This window comes from Hyperolius riggenbachi, chromosome 3 (genome assembly GCF_040937935.1).
Source record: "Hyperolius riggenbachi isolate aHypRig1 chromosome 3, aHypRig1.pri, whole genome shotgun sequence".
NCBI classification, from domain to species: domain Eukaryota; kingdom Metazoa; phylum Chordata; class Amphibia; order Anura; family Hyperoliidae; genus Hyperolius; species Hyperolius riggenbachi.
The window spans coordinates 96319101-96343953 of record NC_090648.1 but is presented as its reverse complement, the minus strand read 5'-3'; the positions used below and the strand labels follow the sequence as shown (position 1 = coordinate 96343953).

The window sequence follows — 24853 nt, the reverse complement described above, 5'->3', positions numbered from 1 at the left end:
TACCAATTAAGCATATTAGGTGATGTGCATCTCTGTAATTAAAAGGGGTGTGGTCTAATGACATCAACACCCTATATCAGGTGTGCATAATTATTAGGCAACTTCCTTTCCTTTGGCAAAATGGGTCAAAAGAAGGACTTGACAGGCTCAGAAAAGTCAAAAATAGTAAGATATCTTGCAGAGGGATGCAGCACTCTTAAAATTGCAAAGCTTCTGAAGCGTGATCATCGAACAATCAAGCGTTTCATTCAAAATAGTCAACAGGGTCGCAAGAAGCGTGTGGAAAAACCAAGGCGCAAAATAACTGCCCATGAACTGAGAAAAGTCAAGCGTGCAGCTGCCAAGATGCCACTTGCCACCAGTTTGGCCATATTTCAGAGCTGCAACATCACTGGAGTGCCCAAAAGCACAAGGTGTGCAATACTCAGAGACATGGCCAATGCAAGAAAGGCTGAAAGACGACCACCACTGAACAAGACACACAAGCTGAAACGTCAAGACTGGGCCAAGAAATATCTCAACACTGATTTTTCTAAGGTTTTATGGACTGATGAAATGAGAGTGAGTCTTGATGGGCCAGATGGATGGGCCCGTGGCTGGATTGGTAAAGGGCAGAGAGCTCCAGTCCGACTCAGATGCCAGCAAGGTGGAGGTGGAGTACTGGTTTGGGCTGGTATCATCAAAGATGAGCTTGTGGGGCCTTTTCAGGTTGAGGATGGAGTCCAGCTCAACTCTCAGTCCTACTGCCAGTTTGTGGAAGACACCTTCTTCAAGCAGTGGTACAGGAAGAAGTCTGCATCCTTCAAGAAAAACATGATTTTCATGCAGGACAATGCTCCATCACACGCGTCCAAGTACTCCACAGCGTGGCTGGCAAGAAAGGGTATAAAAGAAGAAAAACTGACATGACATGGCCTCCTTGTTCACCTTATCTGAACCCCATTGAGAATCTGTGGTCCATCATAAAATGTGAGATTTACAAGGAGGGAAAACAGTACACCTCTCTGAACAGTGTCTGGGAGGCTGTGGTTGCTGCTGCACGCAATGTTGATGGTGAACAGACCAAAACACTGACAGAATCCATGAATGGCAGGCTTTTGAGTGTCCTTGCAAAGAAAGGTGGCTATATTGGTCACTGATTATTTATTTATTTATTTTTTTGAATGTCAGAAATGTATATGTGTGAATGTTGAGATGTTATATTGGTTTCACTGGTAAAAATAAATAATTGAAATGGGTATATATTTGTTTTTTGTTAAGTTGCCTAATAATTATGCACAGTAATAGTCACCTGCACACACAGATATCCCCCTAAAATAGCTAATAACTAAAAACAAACTAAAAACTACTTTCAAAAATATTCAGCTTTGATATTAATGAGTTTTTTGGGTTCATTGAGAACATGGTTGTTGTTCAATAATAAAATTCTTCCTCAAAAATACAACTTGCCTAATAATTCTGCACTCCCTGTATAGTTTTTTCTAACATTGCATCATTCTCTAATATGTGCAGATTACACAACACTCAGCATTCAAAATGATTCTTTCAGAGCAGTCTGTGAACTAATAACCTCTCCTCTGGCAGAGAAAAAGTAAATAGTTAACTAACAGTTGAGATACTAAAAGTCAGAAAACAGCCCTCTCCACAACGTTGAAAGTGGTAGAGCTTAATGGCTTTTTTTTTTTGCAAAGAGATAACAACTGGAGTTTCTTAACTCTTCCTGTACTGGAAACAATTAGACTTGTGTCTCTGATCTTAATGTTTTATTTCTTAGCTGTACTACACATACAAATCATAATATTATTTTTTTCACCTCAGTGTCTCTTTAAGAAAGTCAAAATAGTGCATTAAAGGCTTAAAGAAAAATGCCCCCCCCCCCAAAAAAAAACCCAACAAACCCCCCCCCCCCCAAAAAAAACAAAGACAACCTAACAAATAAACAATAAAACAATATAGCCTAACAATATAACACTAAATAAGAGGGGAAAACTTAGTTACTTCAATTTGTTTCTAGTCTTAGGGCTAGTTCACAGTGGTAACCGAAATAATGGCACCTATTAAAAAGGTCACCTAGCGATTTTTGAAGCGTTTGTTCTTATTATTATGAAGCGTTTTGCGGTTTTGTGTAGCTTTTGTTGTGTAGCAGATTACAGATATTGTTACAGTAAAGTTGTTACTGAACAGCTACTGTAACAAAAATGCCTGGAAAACCGCTCTGATCAGGCGCTTTATCAAGCGTTTTGCGTTTTTCCTATACTTAACATTGGAGGCAGAAACGCCTCCGAAATCCAAAAAATGCTGCAGCCCGGGAGTATGCGTTTCTGCAAAACGCCTACCGCTCTGGTGTGCACCAGCCCATTGAAATACATTACCCGAGCGTTTCCTCAGCCGCAAGCGTCCCTAAAAACGCTACCAAAACCGCTCAGTGTGCGCTAGGCCTAGGTGTATAAAAAGGGTGCCGTGTTGGAATAAAACAATTATATCGTTTGTAAAAGGACACCATAAAAATATAAAACAAATATATTGCTCGTTATCTTTTATTTCTATACCAAATATATAGATTATAGTAACCGTTTATTTAACAAATAATCGTTGTTAAAACTGTTGTTTTCTCTGAAAAAATCGTTTACATTTCAACTATTTGCATCACAACAAGCAGCTTCCACTTTTCTCACCGATGTTACACATTATCGTTTTTCAACAAACTTACTTGAGCTACGCTTGGGCTAGCCGCCGGGAGCTCAATGCAGAGTATAGCGTTACTCACCTCCTGGGGGATCCAGACGTCGGTAGCCGTTCCCCTTCCTGTCCTCCAAGGCTTTGAATCACTCTGGTGAGATCGCAATCATCGATCTCACCACAGAGTGCCACCCAGAGGAGGGAGGAGCGCTGGAGCCCAGGGAGGTGAGTGAGCGTAGCGGCTGCTGCAGGCATTCTGGTGGCATGATTTTTCCTGATTTTAGGGTTTGAAACATTTCAAAAAGACCCTAAAATCTGGAAATAATCATACCGCCAGGGGTGTTAAACGTATATACTGTATGTAAAAAAGTTTATTTTAACTCCTCAATTATCATTTAAAAAAATAAATAAATGAAAACATTAAACAATCATAATCATTTACTAATTTATATTACAGAAACATAAAGGGTTAATAAGGTTAGGCGCCCTCTGGAGTGGGGGGTGGGCCTTAGGGTTAGGCACTACCAGAGGGGTCTTAGGGTCAGGCACCACCAGAGGAATCTTAGGGTCAGGCACCACCAGAGGGTCTAAGGGTCAAGCACAACCAGAAAGGTCTTAAGTTAGGCACCATTGGGGGGGGGGGGGGGGGGTAAGGTTAGGCACCACCAGGGTAGAGTTCTGTGTGAGAGTAGGGAAAGGTTAGGTTATAGTAAAATATCAGTAAGTATCTATATATATAATAGGCTAAGTGCCTCAACCTTCAAGCAAGAAGAAGAAGTATTACCCAGCCCCCAGGGCCGGTCCAAGCAAGAAGAAGCTAAACACTGCATTCCAGCGGTTCTGGAGGTGTGTTTAGCGTCTAAGGGTAACAATGGTTAATTTGCATATATTCAGCAGCGATGCACTGGGAGACATCTCAGAGCTCACTCCAACCTGAATTATTGCAAATTCTTTCTGTTTTAAGAAAGCAAACTTTTGTTTTCCATAGCATTTTAGTAAAGGGGCTTTTAGGACCATTGTAGTCCCTTACACACTCCAATGAGTTCTGGGTCACCATGAGCTTGCTGGTTAGTCTGTACCTCTTGGTGTTACAAGCCCCACTCCATAGAGCCAAATTAATCCATGCCATGCACTGATGAGGATCAAACAATCTGAAACAGTCTGAAACAGTCTGTGTGCATGTTGGATTATTATAGCTCTGTACAAATTAGCAAGCTGACACATCATTGCATTCCAGCGGTTCTGGAGGTGTGTTTAGCTTCTAAGGGCAACAATAGTTAATTTGCATATATTCAGCAGTGATGCACTGGGAGACATCTCAGGCTCACTCTAACCTGAATTATTGCAAATCTATCTATCTATCTATCTATCTATCTATCTATCTATCTATCTATCTATCTATCTATCTATCTATCTATCTATCTATCTATCTAATAGGCTGAGTGCCTCAACCTTCAAGCAAGAAGAAGTAGCGCCCTGCCCCCAGGGCTGGTCCAAGCAAGAAGAAGAAGTAGTGTCATATCAAACCAAGGGCAAAGAGGGATAATTTGCATATTCAGTAGCAGTGCACTGTGGGTAACCACAAATGTTCACCTATAGCTGAATTATTGCAGATTTGCTTCTGTTTTAAAGTGAATGTTTACCGGTTTAAAAAAGAAAAAGTCAGATACTCAACTAAGGAGAGGGAAGGCTCGGTCCTAATGAGCCTTCCCTCTCCTCTCCCGGTGGCTGGTCCCGCGCAGGATCGCGCAGTTCGGTCAAATACTGCCACTTCCGCATGCCGAAGGGAGCTTTTGGAAGCCTTCGGGAACACTCGGGCTCCCGAGGACGCGGCCGCTCCATACTACGCATGCGCACGCGCCATCTATGACGCGCTCGCGCGTACGTAGTATGGAGCGGCCTGTCTTCGGAAGCCCGAGTGCTCCCGAAGACCTCTGAAGTCCCTGCGGTGGCGGATGCGAACGGGGGAGCCAGCGCAGCACCAAGGGCACGGGGAGAGGAGAGGGAAGGCTCATTAGGACCGAGCCTTCCCTCTCCTTAGGTGGGTATCTGCCTTTTTTTTTTTCATTAGCGGTACCCATTGGCTTTAAGAAGGAAAATTACACCAAGCTTTGCTTTTTTTTAGTAGGAGGACTTTTTGGTCTCTTTTACCCTCCTATACTTTCTTAGTAGATTGGGTCACCCTGAGCTGCTTGGTTACTCTGTTGTACTGGTCCAAGCCCTACCTCATACAGCCATATCGATCTCTGCTAGTTAAATATATTTTACTATATGAATAAAGCAGTACAATATCGGTAAATTAAACGATATTTCATCACTTTTACTGGTTCTCATTTTAGTAAACATAAAAATAGACGTTACAGTGGGGAATTGTGGAATATCAGGATTATAAACAATATTTTACGTCATATCCTGGTGCCCATTTTACTAAACGATAACGTTAATGTTGTTTATATCCTGTGCCCTTTTTAACCAGAGCTCACGTTCACAGTGCTAAGTTGTATTGCAGAATAATTTTGCATGGCAACTCGCTGCCTATACATTTCTATGGGCCTGTTCACACTACTGCATTGTAACTGATCTTGTTATTCTAACTCGCTTGTAAGCAGGCTTTGTATTAAAGTCTATGGCGAGTCTCCATTGTAGTTCACACTCATTATAACGTGCGTTATACAGCTGACCACTGTGAACCTAGCCTAAAATGGTTACTGTGGAGCGGGCATTGTTTAGGCTACGTTTACAGTGCTCAGTTACGTTGTGTCATAACAGAGCTTTTTTTAACTGAGAATAACGCACAGCAATGAAAAGTAAATGCGACGTTCACAGTGCATGCGGTGTGATGCGCTTTGACAGGGTGCGTAGAAACAATGCAGATCCTGCTCTGCGTTTATGTAAATATATGCGTTGACGCGTTCAATGTTAGTCTATGGTAATGTTTCCATGTATAAATGTTTGTGCTTGTTATAGCCATTGCACACGCGCACATCTGTTTTTAAAAAGGCGGGGCTTTGTACTCTCAAATGTGTGACACAAATGATGCACACCTATGATGCCATTTTTATTCTTATGCCTCTGTTACATCGCATGCCACTGCAACCGCATTACTTGCTACTTTGTGTTGCGTTTTATCTGCGTTGTGTAGCAACGCAACACGCATCTGCACTATGAACCTAGCCTTAAAGGGAAGGTTCAAGCAAAATAAAAAAATGAGTTTCACTTACCTGGGGCTTCTACCCGCCCCATGCAGCCATCCTGTGCCCTCGTAGTCACTCACTGCTGCTCCAGTCCCCCGCTGGCAGCTTGCCGACCTTGGAGGTCTGTGGGCCGCAATGCGTACATTTTTACGCATCCCCGCGAGTGCAGGAACATTAACACATACATTTTTACGCGTTACTGGTTCAATGCATACATTTTTACGCATTAAACCAGTAATTGCCTCTGGAGGAGGCTTCTCACGCTGCCCTCCGATCTTCTGCCACTGTCCAGGACCCTACCGCACATCTCAACTGCGCTTCTCTTCATGCACGAGCGTGGCCATTCCTCAATAGCGTCAGCACGGTTGCACCTACGCATTACCACAAGCGGCTCTGGCTTACTGAGCTGGCATGGATGTACTCATGCGAGCACAGTATGGCAATGCTCGTGTTTGAAGCAGCTTGGGATTGCTTTGGGAGGTCCACACTTGGCAACGGGGGACTAAAGGAAGGAGTGGGAAACCTCTGGAGGATCCAGAGTGGAAGTGCATTTCCTTAGGTTAGTATTCCTGAGATTCTGTCCACTTCTTGTACATTGATTTATCCATTTCAGTGTTGAGATATAGTTTCTAAGTATTTGTGTAAGTTCTACCAATTTGCCTCCTTCTTTAAAGGGACACTTAACTGAAAAACAAATTGCCCAGTAATTACCCAGCTACATCCAGTGCTGTGTTCCCCCCTCCCATGCTGCCCCCGTCCTGTGCTCCCCCTGTCTTGTGCTGTGCTCTCCCTGTCTTGTGCTCCACTGTCACTCCTGTGGAAGCAGGATGACCACGGAACGGTCGTGACTGCTGTGGTTTACATGTTTGGGAGTTTAACTGCCTGAGAGTGCCGGCCTGCTGCCCCGCCCCTTGCTTCCTGATGCCCTAGGCCATGGCCTTTATCGCTTTGCATCAAGTCCGGCCATGCCAGGGTCAGTGCAAACACTCTGCCAACTGCTGGTAGAATGGAGCTCTTCAGACACCCCTTGACCTGGTGAGATGTCTGGTAATAAGGGGTGAGGGTTCTTCTGCACACTTTCCTCTTCTGTCATTTCTTCTTTAGCCTTCACTTCTTTAAATCTGTAATTTTGTCCTCTATTTTCCTCTTTCTTCTTTTATTCTGTTTTTTATGTTGATTTCAGCCCTGCTTACTGAAAACCAGGGCTGGATTACTTAAAAGGCAAGTGAGGAGGGGGAGGAGGGTGGTGGCCTATATTCCTGAATTCCTTAGAGATGAATAGAACCCAATCTTGGCCAGCTTCCTGTACTATGGTAGCAGAGCCAGGACATATATTAACATAATGACACTTGCCTGAATGAAGGCTTCAGTAAGGTGGAGTAATTAGCTGCATTTTATGCTCTGGATATTGCAGGCTTACTGAAGTTTACTCATCAGACTCCAGTGCAATGTTACACATTTTTTATTCACACAGAAACTCTTATTTTGAAGGTGCTTCCCAATCCTGAATTGTCTTAGTTCTACAAATTTGAATTTGTCAGTATACTACAAAAGACATCCATGTGAAAAAGCAACTTCCTCCTTCTTCATTGAATCAACCAATGATCTAAGTTAAAATGGTCAAATCGAACTATGCACAGCTAGCTTGATTGCTTCCAGCCCTCCAGCCCTATTGAATCTAAAACATGGACTTGAACTCCACTCTGCTCTAAAAGATAAGCACCTGTATAATAACCTTTGAAAAAAAAAACATTTCTTTGTTACAACTTACAGAACTCTTGCAATAAATCTGCAGTATAACTACTTCCTGCTTTCATGGAAGCAGAAAAAGGGTTAACATTCTGTGTTTACATATTAGCTGTGTCTGTTAGGACTGCTGAATTTCTGTGCTGACACTACTGAGATGAAATTACACTTATAATTACTTGAAGATGAGGGGGAATTAGACAGGTTATTCTCTCTAAAAACACACAGGGTGCATTTCTGTCTGTTTTCCTTATGACCTGTGCAAGAATTAATGTACACTTTAAAGGACAAATGAACTAAGAGGGACATGGTAGGTGTATTTATTTCCTTTTAAACAATACCAGTTGCCTGGCATCCTGCTGATCTTTCATGCATTAGTAGTGTCTGAATCACACACCTGAAACAAGCATGCGGCAAATGCAGTCAAACTTGAGTCAAACATCTGATCTGCATGCTTGTTCAGACAGAGTCTATGACTAAAATTAGTAGAGGCAGGGGATCAGCAGGACAGCCAGGCAATGTGCATTGTTTAAAAGGAAACAAATATGGCAGCCTCCATATCCCTCCCAGGTCAGCTGTCCTTACATTAGGTTGTTTCCAGCAATGTAAAGTTGCCTAATGTAGTATAAATCAGCATATGTGACTCAAGGTTATTTGTCAGTTCCTGCTATGATGCACAATGATATTTCTTTCTCCTGATTTGTTGAATTTCTCCATTCCCTTCTAGGTACAGACAACAGATTTAGGTTCCTTCATCCGTTTGGAGGCTCGGACACTGAAGAGATAAGTATCTTTGCTCTATTTTTGAAGGGTTAGTCTACTTAAAGGACAACTATCAAAGTTTGTGTTTTTTCCTGAACCCTTTTTTCTAAAGTGGAGCGACTTAGTAATGAATGGTAATTATATTGAATCATTTTTTTTTTATCCAGTGTTCCTCTGCTGTACCATACAAATGGCATCCCATGAAACTCCAGTCGGCGTCGGACATGCTCCAGAGGACACAGTTATGTGCAGAGGCCTGTGTGTGTAGCAAAGTCTATAATATTTCCCCTCCACTGCTGGCAGAAAGCCAAGTGGCCATGGCAACAAGAGTGTGAGGAGCGCTTTCTCTTTGCATTGTACTGCAGATTTGCTGAGGTACCGGTCCGGTGCCCAATAAACCACTTTTACACTATGCCTTTGGATGTGGAAGGATAACTGTCTGTATAAATATAGGCAGGGACAGTACAAGTAAATTATGTGTTGCAGGAGGCTGCAGTGAGGAGACAGGCATATGTTATCCCTTCTCTTACATGTTTCTTCTTTTATCCCAATCTGAGCACTGCTGTGAACCTGACTTCAAAGCACACAATAGCCTTGATTCATAAAAGGCTGTGCGATAAAAAAATCTGCACATTAAAATACCGCATTCTGTATTTTAGACTTTTGTGTGCTAATCCATAAAAATGTTCACAGGTGCGGTAGAAGTTCAGTAATTTACTGAAGCCCATTGATAAAGACCCGTGCGGTAACAGCAGAAGTGTGGAGTTGTCTGTGTTGTTACATGCCGGTCTCTGTTCAGAGACAGCATTACAATAGTAAGAGGCATCCCGACATCCCTTTATCTGTACATTTTTGTTATACTTCCTCTGCTCGTTCTGAATCTGGCCATTAGTCTCCATTAGTCTTTCTTAACATTTTATTTTATTGGCACAGCTTAGAACTTCCAGGAGACATTAGACATGCTATGCTTAGGTGATTTCCCCACTGGTTCCTCCACATGTTCAAACAGGAATCTAGATGTTTAAACAGCCGAACGGCCGCATGGGAAGCCGCTTTTGTTCCGTTCTCTCTTTTCACTGCCTGGGGGGTAGAAAAGCTGGACCAGCAGGAGAAGACATCACGACCTATCAGAATCCGATCAGCGTGACTTGCAGGAGACGGGGCTGTTTCTATTGGGTCTCTGCTCCTGTCAGTCATAGCTGTCTCTGCTTCTGCTTGTCACGGCTGGTTCGCACACTGTCCACGCACCACACCAGAGGTGACGGTAACATTTCTTGGCTTTACCGCATGTTGTAGTCTTTACGAATTGATATTTACTGACATGTGTTAAGCTATTTACCGCCTAAGTCGGTAATTTACCTCACTACTCGATAACTTCAGTTTTTCATGCGGTAACAGCCTTTATGAAATTACATTTTGCTAATTTCTCGGTAAAGTCAGCTGTTTTCTGCATTACCATATGTGGTAATGATTTATAAATTGAGGCCATTGTCTGTCTACTCACGGCAGCCTCCTGTGGAAATGTGAGGCTTCTTGCAACACACTATGGGCCCACATGTAATTAACTTTTTCTCCTGAGTTTTCTCCTAGGTGATATTTTTAAACTTGTAAATAAATTGCCTATAAATCATCAGCAAGCAAGAAAATACTTAAAATAGTTTTGATAGTTTTTTTCACCTAGTTTTTGGTACTTTTACAATTGCAGATTTCTATAAAGTTAGTGTAAATTGAAGATGAAAAATTATCTCCTAGGAGAAAACCCAGGAGAAAAAGTTAATTGCATATGGGCCTTTGTACTTAACCCCGCCTAGATTCAATCAGTTATCTTCCCACCTCCAATGGCATAGAGTAAGCTGTTCAGAGGACACCGGACAGGCAGCTTAGTGTGATCTGCAGTACAATATTAGAATATTATTTAGTTTCTGCTACAAACAGACCTCAGCACAACGCTGTCCCCTGTGAGGATGGACTCTGCCATTGTCCTACGCCAACTGAATTAGTTTTACTACAATTACCATTCATTATTAAGTTGCTCCTGGTTATAAAAGGGGTCCAGGAGAAAACACAAACTTTGATAGTTGTTCTTTCTTGACAACATTTATCTGTGTGTGTGTGTGTGTGTGTGTGTGTGTGTGTGTGTGTGTGTCTCCAACCAATTACAGGAGGAAGGGGGGTTGGGCAGTGTTTGGATCCAAGGAGGGACCCTGATACTAATTTTACTGAAGGGGGGTGGGGGTGTGTCCCATGAGTTATTGCTGCACCCTGGGTCAAGCTAACGTGGCAAGGAAGGCTGCATTGTGTTTGACACCTGTGCTCTATAGAATTGGTAACTATTGAAAAAAACTAGAAATAACAAGGATAAGTACTGTCTGGGCACATGCAAGTAAAAATGGTTGCGAAATAACAGTAATTGGAAATTGTAAGTTTTACTGATATTCTATTATCCACAATGGTAAAATATCTGTAATTTTACTAATATTTTACTATGTCATAACCTAATCCTATTCTGACACAGAACCCACCCGCTTGATGCCTAGCACTAACCAATCTGCCCTGGTGGTGCCTAACCCCACCCCCCCTGGTGGGTGCCTAACCTTAACCCCTCCCCCCACAGGTAACTCTATAGACTCCCTTGGGTGCCACCATAGGTGCCCATATAAAAATTGGTAAATTTTGGTGCCGGACTTGCCCAATAAAATAGTGAGTGCCAGGCCCACCTGCAATACAACATGCTCAAATTTACCTTTATAGCCAATATACAGCTATTATGGTAAACCTTTATAGCCAATTTTTATATGGGTAGCGCCAAAATGGATCGGCGTGTATCGTGCCCAACCCACTGTCTAGCTTTGTACGGAGGTCCTAGCCCTCCTAACTTCTTAACTTAACTATGTACATTAAAAGAACACACATCGCCACCCTCACAACAAAACCCAACATGTCCCCTCCCCCCCACCCAAAAAAAAGGGGATGTGGGCTTTGCCAGGGGTACACAGCCAAGTGCAGCAGTGCTAAGTTGCTATCAAACTAGTGAAAAGTACAGGAGCATAAATTAGTGACGGTGACATAGCTTTGCGGCTAAGGATCAAGCTGGCCTTGCTACCTGTTTTCTGACTTTTTATCTGAAGAGATATATAGACATGCACATTATTTCCAGGATGAAACCACTGCTCGTACCACTCCCTCCAGACTCCCTGTAGTTGTATAAAATTCCTAAATGGCTGCACTGTATCTGTGCAGCCCACATCTCCGGTGACAACGCAGACACTGCCGCTATCTGGTGTCTCTGCTGCTAAACTGGATTCAGTTACACAGCAGCTGATCTCCGGTGCTCCTAATGCTAACCGCTGCCGCTCCCTGATAGTGATGATCGTAACCTGCTAATTACGATTTTGTACAATTTTGTGTAAATTTTCACATTTATGGCCATACGTAATTGCAATATGAACATTCAACTGATTTTGTGTAATCCATTCATAACTTTGTGCCGACTTTAATGGTCAATAACACACCCGCCATACAAGCTATCATCACCAAAATTGCTACACATGGGTAGGGTGGGAATATGGCAAAACAATACTTCAAAAAGACCTTGTAGTTTTTGAGAAAATCGATTTTAAAGATGCAAAGGAAAAATGGTTTTTAAACTCAGAAAAATGACAGTTAAAAAACTATTTTTCCTTTGCATTTTTTGAATTGATTTGCTTTCTTTGCCTTGTTTCCAATATCGCCCTGCTTAGCGGTAACCCTGACAGGCTCGGGACGGAAATCTGCAGCTCAGAGCGGTAACCCCGAGCTGGATCCATGGAAGGTGTGTAAAGTGCAGGGCTGCTGCAGATCTATCAAGCAATATAATTTTTAGCGTCTTGAAGAGACTCGGAGATGAGTCAAGTTGTGTTTTTTTTTACTTACCTGGGGCTTTCTCCAGCGCCATAAGCATGGCTGTGTCTCCCTCCTCCCGCGGTCCTCACGGAATCCTCCATTAAGCCACAATCAATCCCCGATACTCGGCTCAGTAGGGCTCAGTCTGACTGAGTGTTGTCAAGCCCCCCCCCCCCCGCTACGGTCACTGAGCCGAATACCGGAGAAGATTGTGGCTTAATGGAGGCACTCAGGAGGAGGACACATCCGTGCTTATGGGGCTGAAGGAATCCCCACGTAAGTAAAAAAACGGCCACTTGACACATCTCTGAGTCTCTTTAAAGAGTGTAAAAAATTTTCAGACCCTAAAATCCAAAAATAATAATAATTCCAGGGAGGTTAAAGTGAACCCGAGGTAAGAGCGATATGGAGGCTGCCATATTTATTTTCTTTCCAGCAATACCAGTTGCCTGGCAGTCCTACAGATCCTGTGTCTCAAATACTTTTAACCACAGACCCTGAACAAGCATGCAGCAGATCAGGTACTCGGACTCAGCTGACTAGGGTTTTACTGCATTAGCCATGTGCTTTTTCCAGGGTTTTGACTTGGACACTTTTTATGCCAGAAGATCAACAAGGCTGCCAGGCAACATCCATTGTTTACAAGGAAATAAATATGGCAGCCTTCATATCACACTCACTTCGGGTTCCCTTTAACATACATAGCAATGTTGGTGACGGTAGCTTGTATGGGGACTTTGCTATTAACCGCTAAAGTCAGCATGAAATTACGCAAAAATTACGGTACCTGATTATGTTTACAAAAATAATTCATTATAATTTTACCCAAAATTTTGTGTTACGATTTTGCATCGTTATTGCAAATTACAATGCGAAATTACAATTTTGCGAAATTTCTGCTCATCACTACCCCAGAGTAGAGGCCTGCGCGGGTTCACTTTTTCATACCCGCACCCGACCCGCACCCGCACCCCGCTACCCGCACTCGACCCGTGACCCGCTTTCTGGTGAATTTGATACCCGCAACCCAACCCACACCCGACCCGCACCCGCAGAACCGCTACCCACACCTGACCCGGGACCCGCAGGCCCGCTACCTGACCCGCTACCCACGACCCGCTTTTTTACATTTTCTTCTAAAGTGCACATTTAAAGTAACATTGGGGAGCTGTAAAGTTAATAAAACCTATTTTTATACACAAACCAAAGCTAAAGAAGGTTTACATGCTTGCTTTCACTACCCGCAGACCGCTACCCGCAACCCTACCCGCACCCGCAACTCGCTACCCGCACCCATCCTGCACCCGCAGCTTAAATCAATTCGGGTACCCGAGCCGCATTTCGGGTTACCCGCGGGGACCCATTCCGCTGCAGGCTTCTACCCCAGAGTTCAGATACACAGTAGCTGAAATCCACCGCAACTACCGACAGTCACCGCTGCTGCCAGATGTTACTGTGCACTCCCGCTTATAACTATTGCTACCAGTGCCTCAGGCATCAAAATTAGCTGGTAATTATAAAATTTAACATTGGTGCATATCAAGACTAAATGACCGGCTTCAGTCATATAGGCCCTATAATCAGTTTCATGTTTGTTTCAGTGAGTCATAATTGCTTTCCATTTCTAGGCATTGCAACAATGTGCCCATTTTTTATGCAGGTTGGAATATGCTTTCAATTTAAAGGGACACTATGGTGAAAAATTGTAAAATTTTAAATATGTGCAAACATATACAAATAAGAAGTACATTTTTCCAGAGTAAAATGAGCCATAAATTACTTTTCTCCGATGTTGCTGTCACTTACAGTAGGTAGTAGAAATCTGACAGAAGCGACAGGTTTTGGACTAGTTCATCTCTTCATAGGGTATTCTTAGGGATTTATTTATTTTCAAATGCACTTAGTGAATGGCAGTTGCTCTGTCCAACTGCCAAAAAACTGTGTACCGAGCAGGGAGGCTGGCCAGTATCATTGTTTAAATCCTTTTTATTGAATATATTTATAAAGAATAAAAGCCTTACTAAGAAGTCCAAAACCTTTCACTTCTGTCAGATTTCTACTGCCTACTGTAACGGACAGCAACATAGGAGAAAAGTAATTTATGGCTCATTTTACTCTGGAAAAAACATAGTTCTTATTTGTTTATGTTTGCACAAATGTCTTGAAGTAATAATTTTCTGTGTGAATCTACTTCTTCCTTTCTGACCTCTGTCCTCCAACATCAAACATTATAAAATAAAGGTCTTTGAATGTAAAATGCGTCTCCACAATACCCATTGTTTTGACCCATGTCCGCAGAACATCTTGCTAGGTAGGAATGTAGTTTGGTTCTGAGATCCTATCAAGATCATTTAGATAGTATGATGCCGAGTCATTAACCTCCCTGGCGGTCTATTAAAACAGCCAGGATGTCGGCGCAGCACTTACATTTTTTTCAAAAATCATGTAGCTAGCCTAGCGCCCCCCACCCCTTCCGATAGTCTCTGGCGATCAGAGCGAACAGGAAATCCCGTTCAGAACGGAATTTCCTGTTTGGCTTCCCCATCGCCATGGCGACGATCGGGATGACGTCATCCACGTCATGGCGTTGGAGGGAGTCCTGATCCACCCCTCAGCGCTGCCTGGCACTGATTGGCCAGGCTGCACACGGGGTCTCGGGGGGGCCCTCTAACGCTGCAGGTAGCAGAGAATCGGTGTGGAGCGGCGGCGATCGGCTTGTACACGCAGCTAGCAAAGTGCTAGCTGCGTGTAACAAATCAAAAAGCGTGCAAATCGTCCCACCAGGGGCTGAGAAATCCACCGTGGCGGCTTAGCCTGAGCTTAGCTCAGGCTTACCGCTGAGGAGGTTAAGCTGGTATTCCCGAGAGCAGTCTCTTATATCTATCTATTCTTCTTTGCAACATATTTTTTTGCTCCATTGAGGTCTGCAGGTATTAGTTTATGTACAGCTCCTTTTTCCTCCATGCACAAGCGCTTCATTCTACTGGGCATGTGCGAACTTTGCATGTGCATGCCCAGTATAGATATGCTCATCCATGGCCATACTCGTAGCCATAAGAAATCTGTTCAACTGTCTGGAGCCAAAAAGGTGTAGAAGAAGCCTGCACTGGAAATGTGAGCTACAGGAAAATCCAGGAAAACGGATCAAATCAAAATCGGGGAGCATCCTAATCTGTAATTAAAAAAGGCATGTTCAAAAAAGGGGAAAAAAATAAATCAATACATTGCAAAGTAAGAAGTTAAAAAATAGAAGAGAGATTAAAGGGAAGGTTCAGGGAGGGTGGGTAAAAAATAAAAATCAAATTCCACTTACCTGGGGCTTCCTCCAGCCCGTGGCAGGCAGGAGGTGCCCTCGCCGCCGCTCCGCAGGCTCCCGGTGGTCTCCGGTGGCGCGCCCGACCTGGCCAGGCCGGCTGCCAGGTCGGGCTCTTCTGCGCTCCAAGGCCCGGAACTTCTGCGTCCCACGCCGGCGCTCTGACGTCATCGGACGTCCTCCGGGCTCTACTGTGCATGCGCAGAACTACTGCGCATGCGCAGTAGAGCACGGAGGACGTCCGATGACGTCAGAGCGCCGGCGTGGGACGCAGAAGTTCCGGGCCTTGGAGCGCAGAAGAGCTCGACCTGGCAGCTGGCCTGGCCAGGTCGGGCGCGCCACCGGAGACCACTGGGAGCCTGCGGAGCGGCGGCGAGGGCACCTCCTGCCTGCCACGGGCTGGAGGAAGCCCCAGGTAAGTGGAATTTGATTTTTATTTTTTGTCCACCCTCCCTGAACCTTCCCTTTAAGAAATGATTGGTATTCGCTATGTAATTTGTTCACATCTTTTCTACTGGCAGATATGAAAAAAAACTAGACAGCGCTAACTGCCAGTATCTATAACCACACCCCCTAACAATGCGATAGGCTAAAGTTGTTTTTATAGATATTCATATGCACAGAGGGTGATGCTGTTTGCTTGGCAATTGCAAATAGCCATTATGTTCCACAATGCAACAAGGCTCACAGACAGGAAACTGTTAGGACCTAGGTTCTGACATCACATTGTGGGAGGGGTTTCACCACCATATCAGCCATACAAACCCCCCTATTGATGTATTCGAGAAAAGGTAAAGATTTCTCCTGGGAAAGGAGGTATCCGCTACTGACTGGGATGAAGTTCAATCCTTGGTTACAGTTCCTCTTTTAAGTGTCCATACAGAGTTCTCACCTCGTGATGGATCGTGATGGATGCCTCTGGATTCTAAAGAGTCTTCCCTCGTCCTCTTCCTCTCAGCAGACCTGTTCCAGAACTGGGACACCCAAAAGGCCATACTTGTCAATGACTCACGCATGCGCACTAGCATGGACCCGCTAGGGCTACGGCAGAAAATGCAGAGCCCAGGTTGAGGGTCCAATCTATTGTGCAGCTACAGTGCCCCGCACTACAGGGGTCTTATCGCTGGATCAGCCTGGCTGAGAAGGACAGGGGGAAATCTCTTTTATATTCAGAGGCTTCCCCCTCCTGTTTCCTGCGTTTAGCAAAGTCACAGGTTTGCTTTAAAATGTAATATGTCATATGTTGTTCATTTGGATGATTTTTTTGTTTTTGTATTGTGCTTTGAAAAAGGGTGTTCTTTCTTTTTCTTGTAACCACACTCTCCTTGTCGACTGTGGAAATACTGACACAAGTAAATAAATAGGCAACTTTACAAAGTGTTAGAGAAAACTGTAATATTTTACAATACATTAATCATATTATAACAATATTTATCTTCATAAATTTTATTTGGATTGTTCTTTTTTTTTTTTTTTTTTTTGCTTAATACATGCATCAGCCAACTGGACATGCAACCAGTGGTATCTGCACCCTTTGTAATGGAAGAGTACAGAGTTCTATCTATATGGAGTGTGGACATGTCTTCTGCTGGAAGTGCATCTCAGAGTATCGCAGTGTCCCTGGCTCATCTCAAGATCACTGCCCAGAATGCTACAACAACCAGGTCAGAACCACAAATGAATATGTTAAATGCAATACAATTTTTCCAGATTACTTGTGACAGCTACAAGAAAGGAGAGGGAATAGCAGTTAAGCTGCCTGGCGTTCTTGCGGCCGCGGGAACGTTTTTTGCACATTTTTTTTTTATCATGTAGCTAGCCTAGCTCCATGAATCCCCCCTCCCTGCGGCGTCCCTCCCTGCCCTCTGATCGCCGCCGGCGCAATGACCCGTCCGGAAATACCGTTCTGAACGGAATTTCCTTGAGGGCTTCCCTCGTCGTGACGTCACAGGGAGACCCGATCCACACCTCAGTGCTGCCTGGCACTGATTGGCCAGCCAGCGCATGGGGTCTCGGCTGGGGGGGCCCTGTATCGCGGCGGGTGGCGGCAGATCGGCGGCGACTGGCGGCGATCAGGTAGGACACGCAGCAAGCACAATGCTTGCTGCATGTTTAAAAAAAAATTATTCAATTCGGCCCAGCGGGGCCTGAGCGGTGACCTCTGGCGTCTCTGGACGAGCCTAGCTCATCCAGAACGCCAGGGAGGTTTTTAAAAGGAAGGGGGTGGGGGATAGAAAGAATGCTGGATTAGAGACAATTGGTAAACAGAAAGGTCTCAGTAACTGTAAAGCTGGCATAGGCAAATCAGTCAGTACTGCCTGCTGGAGACTGGAGAGGGCTCTTATGCCTTTCATCCAGCCAGCCCTGTATCAGCGTAACAACAAGGCTTGATTAGCAATGTCTGTTATACATATATTATTTGTTGATTTATTTCAACAACTCTGTATCCTAGTATTCAGCTTGGTATAATTAGGAACTCACATTAAAACTGTGTCATGTCTTATAATAAAATCTCGCTTCAATAAATCTCGCTATAATAAATCTCGCTTCAGAGCTCATAGTTAGCAGGGGCATGTGTGCCCCTGCTAAAACGCCGCTATCCCGCGGCTTAACGGGGGTCCCTGATCCCCAAAATCCCCTCCGTGCAGCCGGGGATCTCTTCCTGATTGAGGCAGGGCTAACCGCCGCAGCCCTGCCCCACGCACGTCTGTCAGCGCGTATCTCCGCCCCTCTCAGTCTTCCTTCACGATGCGCCGCTGATAGACGCGCTGAGAGGCAGGGCTGCAGCCGGTGGCCCTGCCTCTAGGAGCAGCAAAATCTACGACCAATTTAGTCGTTGATTTTGCGGGGGGGGGGGGGGGTGAAGGGACCCCCGTTTAGCTGCGGGATAGCGGCGTTTTAGCAAGGGCACACGTGTCCCTGCTAACTATGAGCTCTGAAGCAAGAATTATTCTCGCTTCAGTGTCTCTTTAAGGCTCATACTTAATGCACAACCAACTGCACAACATGATCAGACGCACAACTTGTTGTTTACATGACAAGTACATACACATGTGCTGATCAACTAAACAACCCACTAATTTACATATATAAATACTGCGTCCGCATTCAAAAACAACAAGCTGTTCATACTACTTGTACACATGTGGCCAACCTGCGCGATAGCTGGGCAGGTTGATCCTCCTGTTGGATTGGGCAAAATCGCCTGTTATCAGTTGGACGTCAGCGTACACACGCTCAACTATCCTCCAACAGAACAAGTTTAGATGATAGTTGGGTGGAACAGCTGCATGTGTGTATGAGACTTTTGCAGCAAGGGTGAGGGGGTGACAGTGGGTGTTGTTCTTTGCCTAGGGCACTAAAAAAGGCAACAAATGGCCATGGATGATCATCACTCAATCCAGATTTTTTTCAGTAACAACTCAGGGGTGGGGGGGATCAATCACAAATGAAAATGTAACTTGAACATGTTGTTTTCTCTTGTCACTTGCCCAAAGAAAAAAGTAAAGAGTGTTTCTGTTTTATTTGGTTCACTAACAGTGTGAGTGAGGCTGCAGTAGCTATAAGTAACTCACAGTTCTCCTTCTATATATATTTATGCATAAGGTCAAATGATTGACAACAAATTCCATGAAGTGTGCTTTTTAATCGCCACTTTTTCACTTTGCTGATTGTAACTTCTTTTCTTTTCTGTTGTTTTCTTGTGCAGTGCCTTCAGCTGGTATCTGTAGATAGAAATGGACAGTTATACCTCCAGGAGACGGTGCTGGAGAGGTGCTTCTTGGAGTATAAAGATTGTAAAAACTACCCTTCCTATGTGATCAGCGTGGTGGGAGAGAGGCATTCAGGAAAATCTTTCTTGATTAATTATCTGATGAGAGTCCTTCGGAGTCTGGTGAGACTGACAAATGTTTGACTTAGGTTTATATCCTAGAGGTCCATACCTGAAACTTCAGAAATGACCCACCACTCCCAGCCACCAGTTACGGATATGTTTTTCACTGAGAGGGTGGAAATATTCGACTGCTCTCTCATTGGTCAGCTAGGACAGGTCACATGATGTTTGGGGCCTGCAGGAAGTAGGGAAACACCCACCCAAAATATATAAATTACCTGTTCCAGCAATCTCTTAGGGGGATTCAACTGGTGCATTTTCAAGCTGTATACATTTGCATACTTAATTTGCATCACTCTGCATCAACTCAGAGGACAGCAATGGTGGTTTTTACTGAGGTTAGGATTTTTTATTTGGGATGGATTGTACTCCAAGTGATGGCTGCAGTGATCATCACACAAAAATTGGGACAGCCCCATCATATGATAAATATAAACACACTGCACAATACTTAATGATAATCTTACACCTCATAAATAGCCAGTCTGCGCAGAACGGCGTAGAAAATCTAACAGAAGGACCACCAAAGGACACCTCCCACGTGTACCCTACCTTAGCTATCGCAATTCGCCGGTCTATCGGCTTCCTCAGAGCACTCAGGTGCTCTGTTAGTAATGGTGACCTGAAAGGACTACTTATTTTTCAACAAAAGTGGAATTTTATTTTAATTGTTATTTTAATTATGTGAAGCACGGTGGCGTAGTGATTAGCGCTCTCGCCTTGCAGCGCTGGGTCCCCGGTTCAAATCCCAGCCAGGTCAACATCTGCAAGGAGTTTGTATGTTCTCTGCATGGGTTTCCTCTGGGCACTCCGGTTTCCTCCCATGTCCCAAAACATACAGATAAGTTAATTTGCTTCCCCCTAAATTGGCGCTAGACTACAATAAATACACTACATGATACATACATAGACATACGATTATGGTAGGGATTAGATTGTGAGCTCCTCTGAGGGACAGTTAGTGTTACAAGACTATATTCTCTGTACAGCGCTGCGTAAGATGTCGGCGCTATATAAATACTAAATAATAATAATAATAAAGGATTAGAGAAGTAGTAACTATCCCCTTGGCACATGAATAGCACTGAAAATATTTTACTTATGTTAACAGGAAAGGGAAAGTAGATGGACTTTGGGGCAAGAAAATGATCCACTAAACGGTTTTCCATGGGGATACAACCCTGATAAAGCTACAAAAGGAATCTGGATTTGGAGTAGGCCCTTCATTCTGAATAAAGATGGAAAGAAGGCAAGTGATACACAACTTACATCATGTATCCTATTAGAACTTTTCTGGAGTCTTACACTGTTATTTTCTATCTAAGGAATTAGATTTTAACTTAGAAATGTTCACATGCGACAGCAGCCATGTCAGTGTGATGTAAAAGCTCATTCAGCTCCCAACAAAAATAAATAATTAGGCTTTAGCTTTTCAGCAATCTCTTGTTATCAGGCTTGTTAGTTCAGCAAGTGTTCGTTTCCTGTTTGCTTTTCAGGAGAGCCAGGGGCGTAACTAGAAATCACTGGGCCCCCCTGCGAATATTTGGATGGGGCCCCCCCCCCATAGGTGCCAAATAATCGTAATGGGGCAGCGTTTCACTGTAAATTAATTGTAAAGTGGGCAGCATTTTACCAGACAATCGTAATGTGGGCCAGAAAATCGTAATGTGGGCAGAAGGCAGAGTTCACCAGAAAATCGTAATGTGTGCCTTTAGAAAATCATAATGTGGGCAGAGTTCACCAGAAAATCGTAATGTGGGCACCAGTCACCAGAAAATTGTAACGTGGACAGCATTCACCAGACAATCGTAATGTGGGCAGCGTTCACCAGAAAATCATAATGTGGGCAGAGTTCACCAGAAAATCATAATGTGGGCAGAGTTCACCAGAAAATCGTAATGTGGGCACCAGTCACCAGAAAATCGTAACGTGAGCAGCAGTCACCAGAAAATTGTAACGTGGACAGCATTCACCAGACAATTGTAATGTGGGCAGCGTTCACCAGAATATCGTAATGTGGGCAGCAGTCACTAGAAAATCCTAATGTGGGCAGCAGTCACCAGAATATCATAATGTGGGCAGCACACACCAGAAAATCCTAATGTGGGCAGCAGTCACCAGAAAATCCTTATGTGGGCAGCAGTCACCAGAAAATCCTTATGTGGGCAGCAGTCACCAGAAAATCGCAATGTGGGCAGCAGTCACCAGAAAATCGCAATGTGGGCAACAGTCACCAGAAAATCGCAATGTGGGCAGCAGTCACCAGAAAATCCTAATGTGGGCAGCATACACCAGAAAATCCTAATGTGGGCAGCAGACACCTGAAAATCGTAATGTGGGCAGCAGACACCTGAAAATCGCAATGTGGGCAGCAGTGACCAGAAAATCGTAATGTGGGCAGCAGACACCTGAAAATCGCAATGTGGGCAGCAGACACCAGAAAATCGTAATGTGGGCAGCAGACACCAGAAAATCGCAATGTGGGCAGCAGACACCAGAAAATCATAATGTGGGCAGTAGACACCTGAAAATCGTAATGTGGGCAGCAGACACCTGAAAATCGTAATGTGGGCAGCAGACACCTGAAAATCGTAATGTGGGCAGCAGACACCTGAAAATCGCAATGTGGGCAGCAGTGACCAGAAAATCGTAATGTGGGCAGCAGACACCTGAAAATTACAATGTGGGCAGCAGACACCTGAAAATCGCAATGTGGGCAGCAGTGACCAGAAAATCGCAATGTGGGCAGCAGACACCTGAAAATCGCAATGTGGGCAGCAGACACCAGAAAATCGTAATGTGGGCAGCAGACACCAGAAAATCGCAATGTGGGCAGCAGACACCAGAAAATCATAATGTGGGCAGCAGACACCTGAAAATCGTAATGTGGGCAGCAGACACCAGAAAATCGCAATGTGGGCAGCAGACACCAGAAAATCATAATGTGGGCAGCAGACACCTGAAAATCGTAATGTGGGCAGCAGACACCAGAAAATCGCAATGTGGGCAGCAGACACCTGAAAATCGCAATGTAGGCAGCAGTGACCAGAAAATCGTAATGTGGGCAGCAGACACCTGAAAATCGCAATGTGGGCAGCAGACACCAGAAAATCGTAATGTGGGCAGCAGACACCAGAAAATCGTTATATGGGCAGCAGACACCAGAAAATCGTAATGTGGGCAGCAGACACCTGAAAATCACAATGTGGGTAGCAGTGACCAGAAAATCGTAATATGGGCAGCAGACACCAGAAAATCGCAATGTGGGCAGCAGACACCTGAAAATCATAATGTGGGCAGCAGACACCTGAAAATCACAATGTGGGTAGCAGTGACCAGAAAATCGTAATGTGGGCAGCAGACACCTGAAAATCGCAATGTGGGCAGCAGTGACCAGAAAATCCTAATGTGGGCAGCAGACACCTGAAAATCATAATGTGGGCAGCAGACACCTGAAAATCACAATGTGGGTAGCAGTGACCAGAAAATCGTAATATGGGCAGCAGACACCTGAAAATCCCCCTGCAGTGACGTCAGCGGCGGTGGGATACATACCTTCTTCCTTGCGTTCCATCGCCGCCTTCTCGCTCTAGCGGCTGACGTCACTTCCGCTTCCGGAAGTGACGTCAGCCGCTAGAGCGAGAAGGCGGCGATGGAACGCAAGGAAGAAGGTATGTATCCCGCTGCTGCCCGCTGCCCACACACATTCACCTGCTGGAGGGGGGCGCAGAGGGGAGAGCCCCGAGGTGAGGGAGAGGGGGGAACTTCCCCTCTCCCCGCCGACTGTGGGCAAGGCTTTCCTCTCATGCTGCCACCCCCAGCCCCCAAAAAACGGCCCCCCCCGCGGGCGCAGGCGCTGCAGGGCCTATTGCTACGCCCCTGAGGAGAGCCATGGCTATATTCCACTGCAGTTAGACTGCCGCATTTGCATACATAAATCACTGATCTATTAAATTTTGCAATGACACAAAAAAATAAAAATAGGGAACACAGGCAAACTAACTACGATTGATACTATATGTACCCATGTTTATCTCATCATATCACATGTAAATTCAGGTACCATTTAACCACTTAAGCCCGAAGGGTTGTTTATTTTTTTGCATCTGAGCAACTTTCACCTCCCATTCATTTGCCAATAACTTTATCACTACTCATCACAATGAATTGGTTTATAGCTTTTTTTTTTCTGCCACCAATTAGGCTTTCTTTGAATGATACATTTTGCTGAGAATTAATTTATTCTAAATCCATTTTAACAGGAAGATTAAGAAAGAAATGGAAAAAAATATATTATTTCTCAGTTTTTGGCCATTATAGTTTGAAATTAATACATGCTACCATAATTAAAACCCATGTATTTTATTTGCCCATTTGTCCCGCTTATTACACCATTTAAATTATGTCCCTATCACAATGTATGGCGCCGATATTTTATTTGGAAATACAGGTGCATTTTTTCAATTTGCGTCCATCACTATTTACAACCCATAATTTAAAAAAATATATTAATATACTCCTTTGACATGCATATTTAAAAAGTTCAGACCCTTAGGTAACTATTTATGTTTTTTATTATTATTATTATTATTATTATTATTATTGTAATTTTTTTTTTATTAAAAATTGTGTGTGGGTAATTTTTGGTGTGGGAGTAAAAACAGCTCATTTTAAATGTTAAAAATGTTTTTATTTAATAAAAAGTGGATGTGGATGTAGTTTTACTATTTGGCCACAAGATGGCTACAGTGAAAAAGTCCTGGGAGCGAGCGAAGAAGAATGGGGAAGACGGGGAACTTTTTGAACTCACAAAAACCGCAGCGTCTGATGAGACGCTGTCGGTTTTTCTGCGGGGGGGGGGGGGGGGCTTCGATCAATGAAAGCGATCTATAATCCCTTTTCTAACGGCCAGCGGTGGGAGCGTGCATGCAGGTCCGGAGCTACCATCGGAAAAAATGGGCAGTCGCCCCAGGGCCCCAGAGCCTGTAGGGGCCCCCAAGGTGTCCCTCCCCATTTTAACTGTTGCTCCCCAGGGACTCTGCAGAGTCTGTTAAGTTGTGCGGTGATTGGGGGAGGGTCAGCAGCCAGCTCAGGGGCCCAGGAGGGAAATGTGGCTACAACAAAGGGCCTCTAATGATGCTTTTTAGTCGGGGGTTGTCTGTTGGGGGGCCCCCAGGCTAATTTTGCCCTAGGGCCCAATTGTTACTTGAACCGGCCCTGCGCGCATGGGAGACCCCGCGGGAGCGCGCACAGCCCAACTGGACGAGAATGTTCGTCCAGTTGGGCTTAAGTGGTTAAAGGACAACTGTAAGCTTTAAAAGAAAAAAATTCATTTGTGTACTTGGTTGTGTGGCTCTGCATCAGTGCCTGTTTTTTTTGTGA

At 44.3% G+C, this 24853-nt stretch overlaps 1 protein-coding gene across 1 annotated transcript in view; it reads left to right on the top strand.

Moving 5' to 3' along the window:
* LOC137562860 (RING finger protein 112-like) overlaps positions 1-24853 on the top strand; it is a 117709-nt gene that overhangs the window by 19766 nt on the left and 73090 nt on the right. Inside the window, exons 2-5 of the mRNA XM_068274628.1 lie at positions 8347-8404; positions 17069-17240; positions 19286-19471; positions 20583-20720. Coding sequence (XP_068130729.1) covers positions 8403-8404; positions 17069-17240; positions 19286-19471; positions 20583-20720 — 498 coding nt within the window. The 5' untranslated portion in view covers positions 8347-8402. The remainder of the gene's footprint in view (positions 1-8346; positions 8405-17068; positions 17241-19285; positions 19472-20582; positions 20721-24853) is intronic.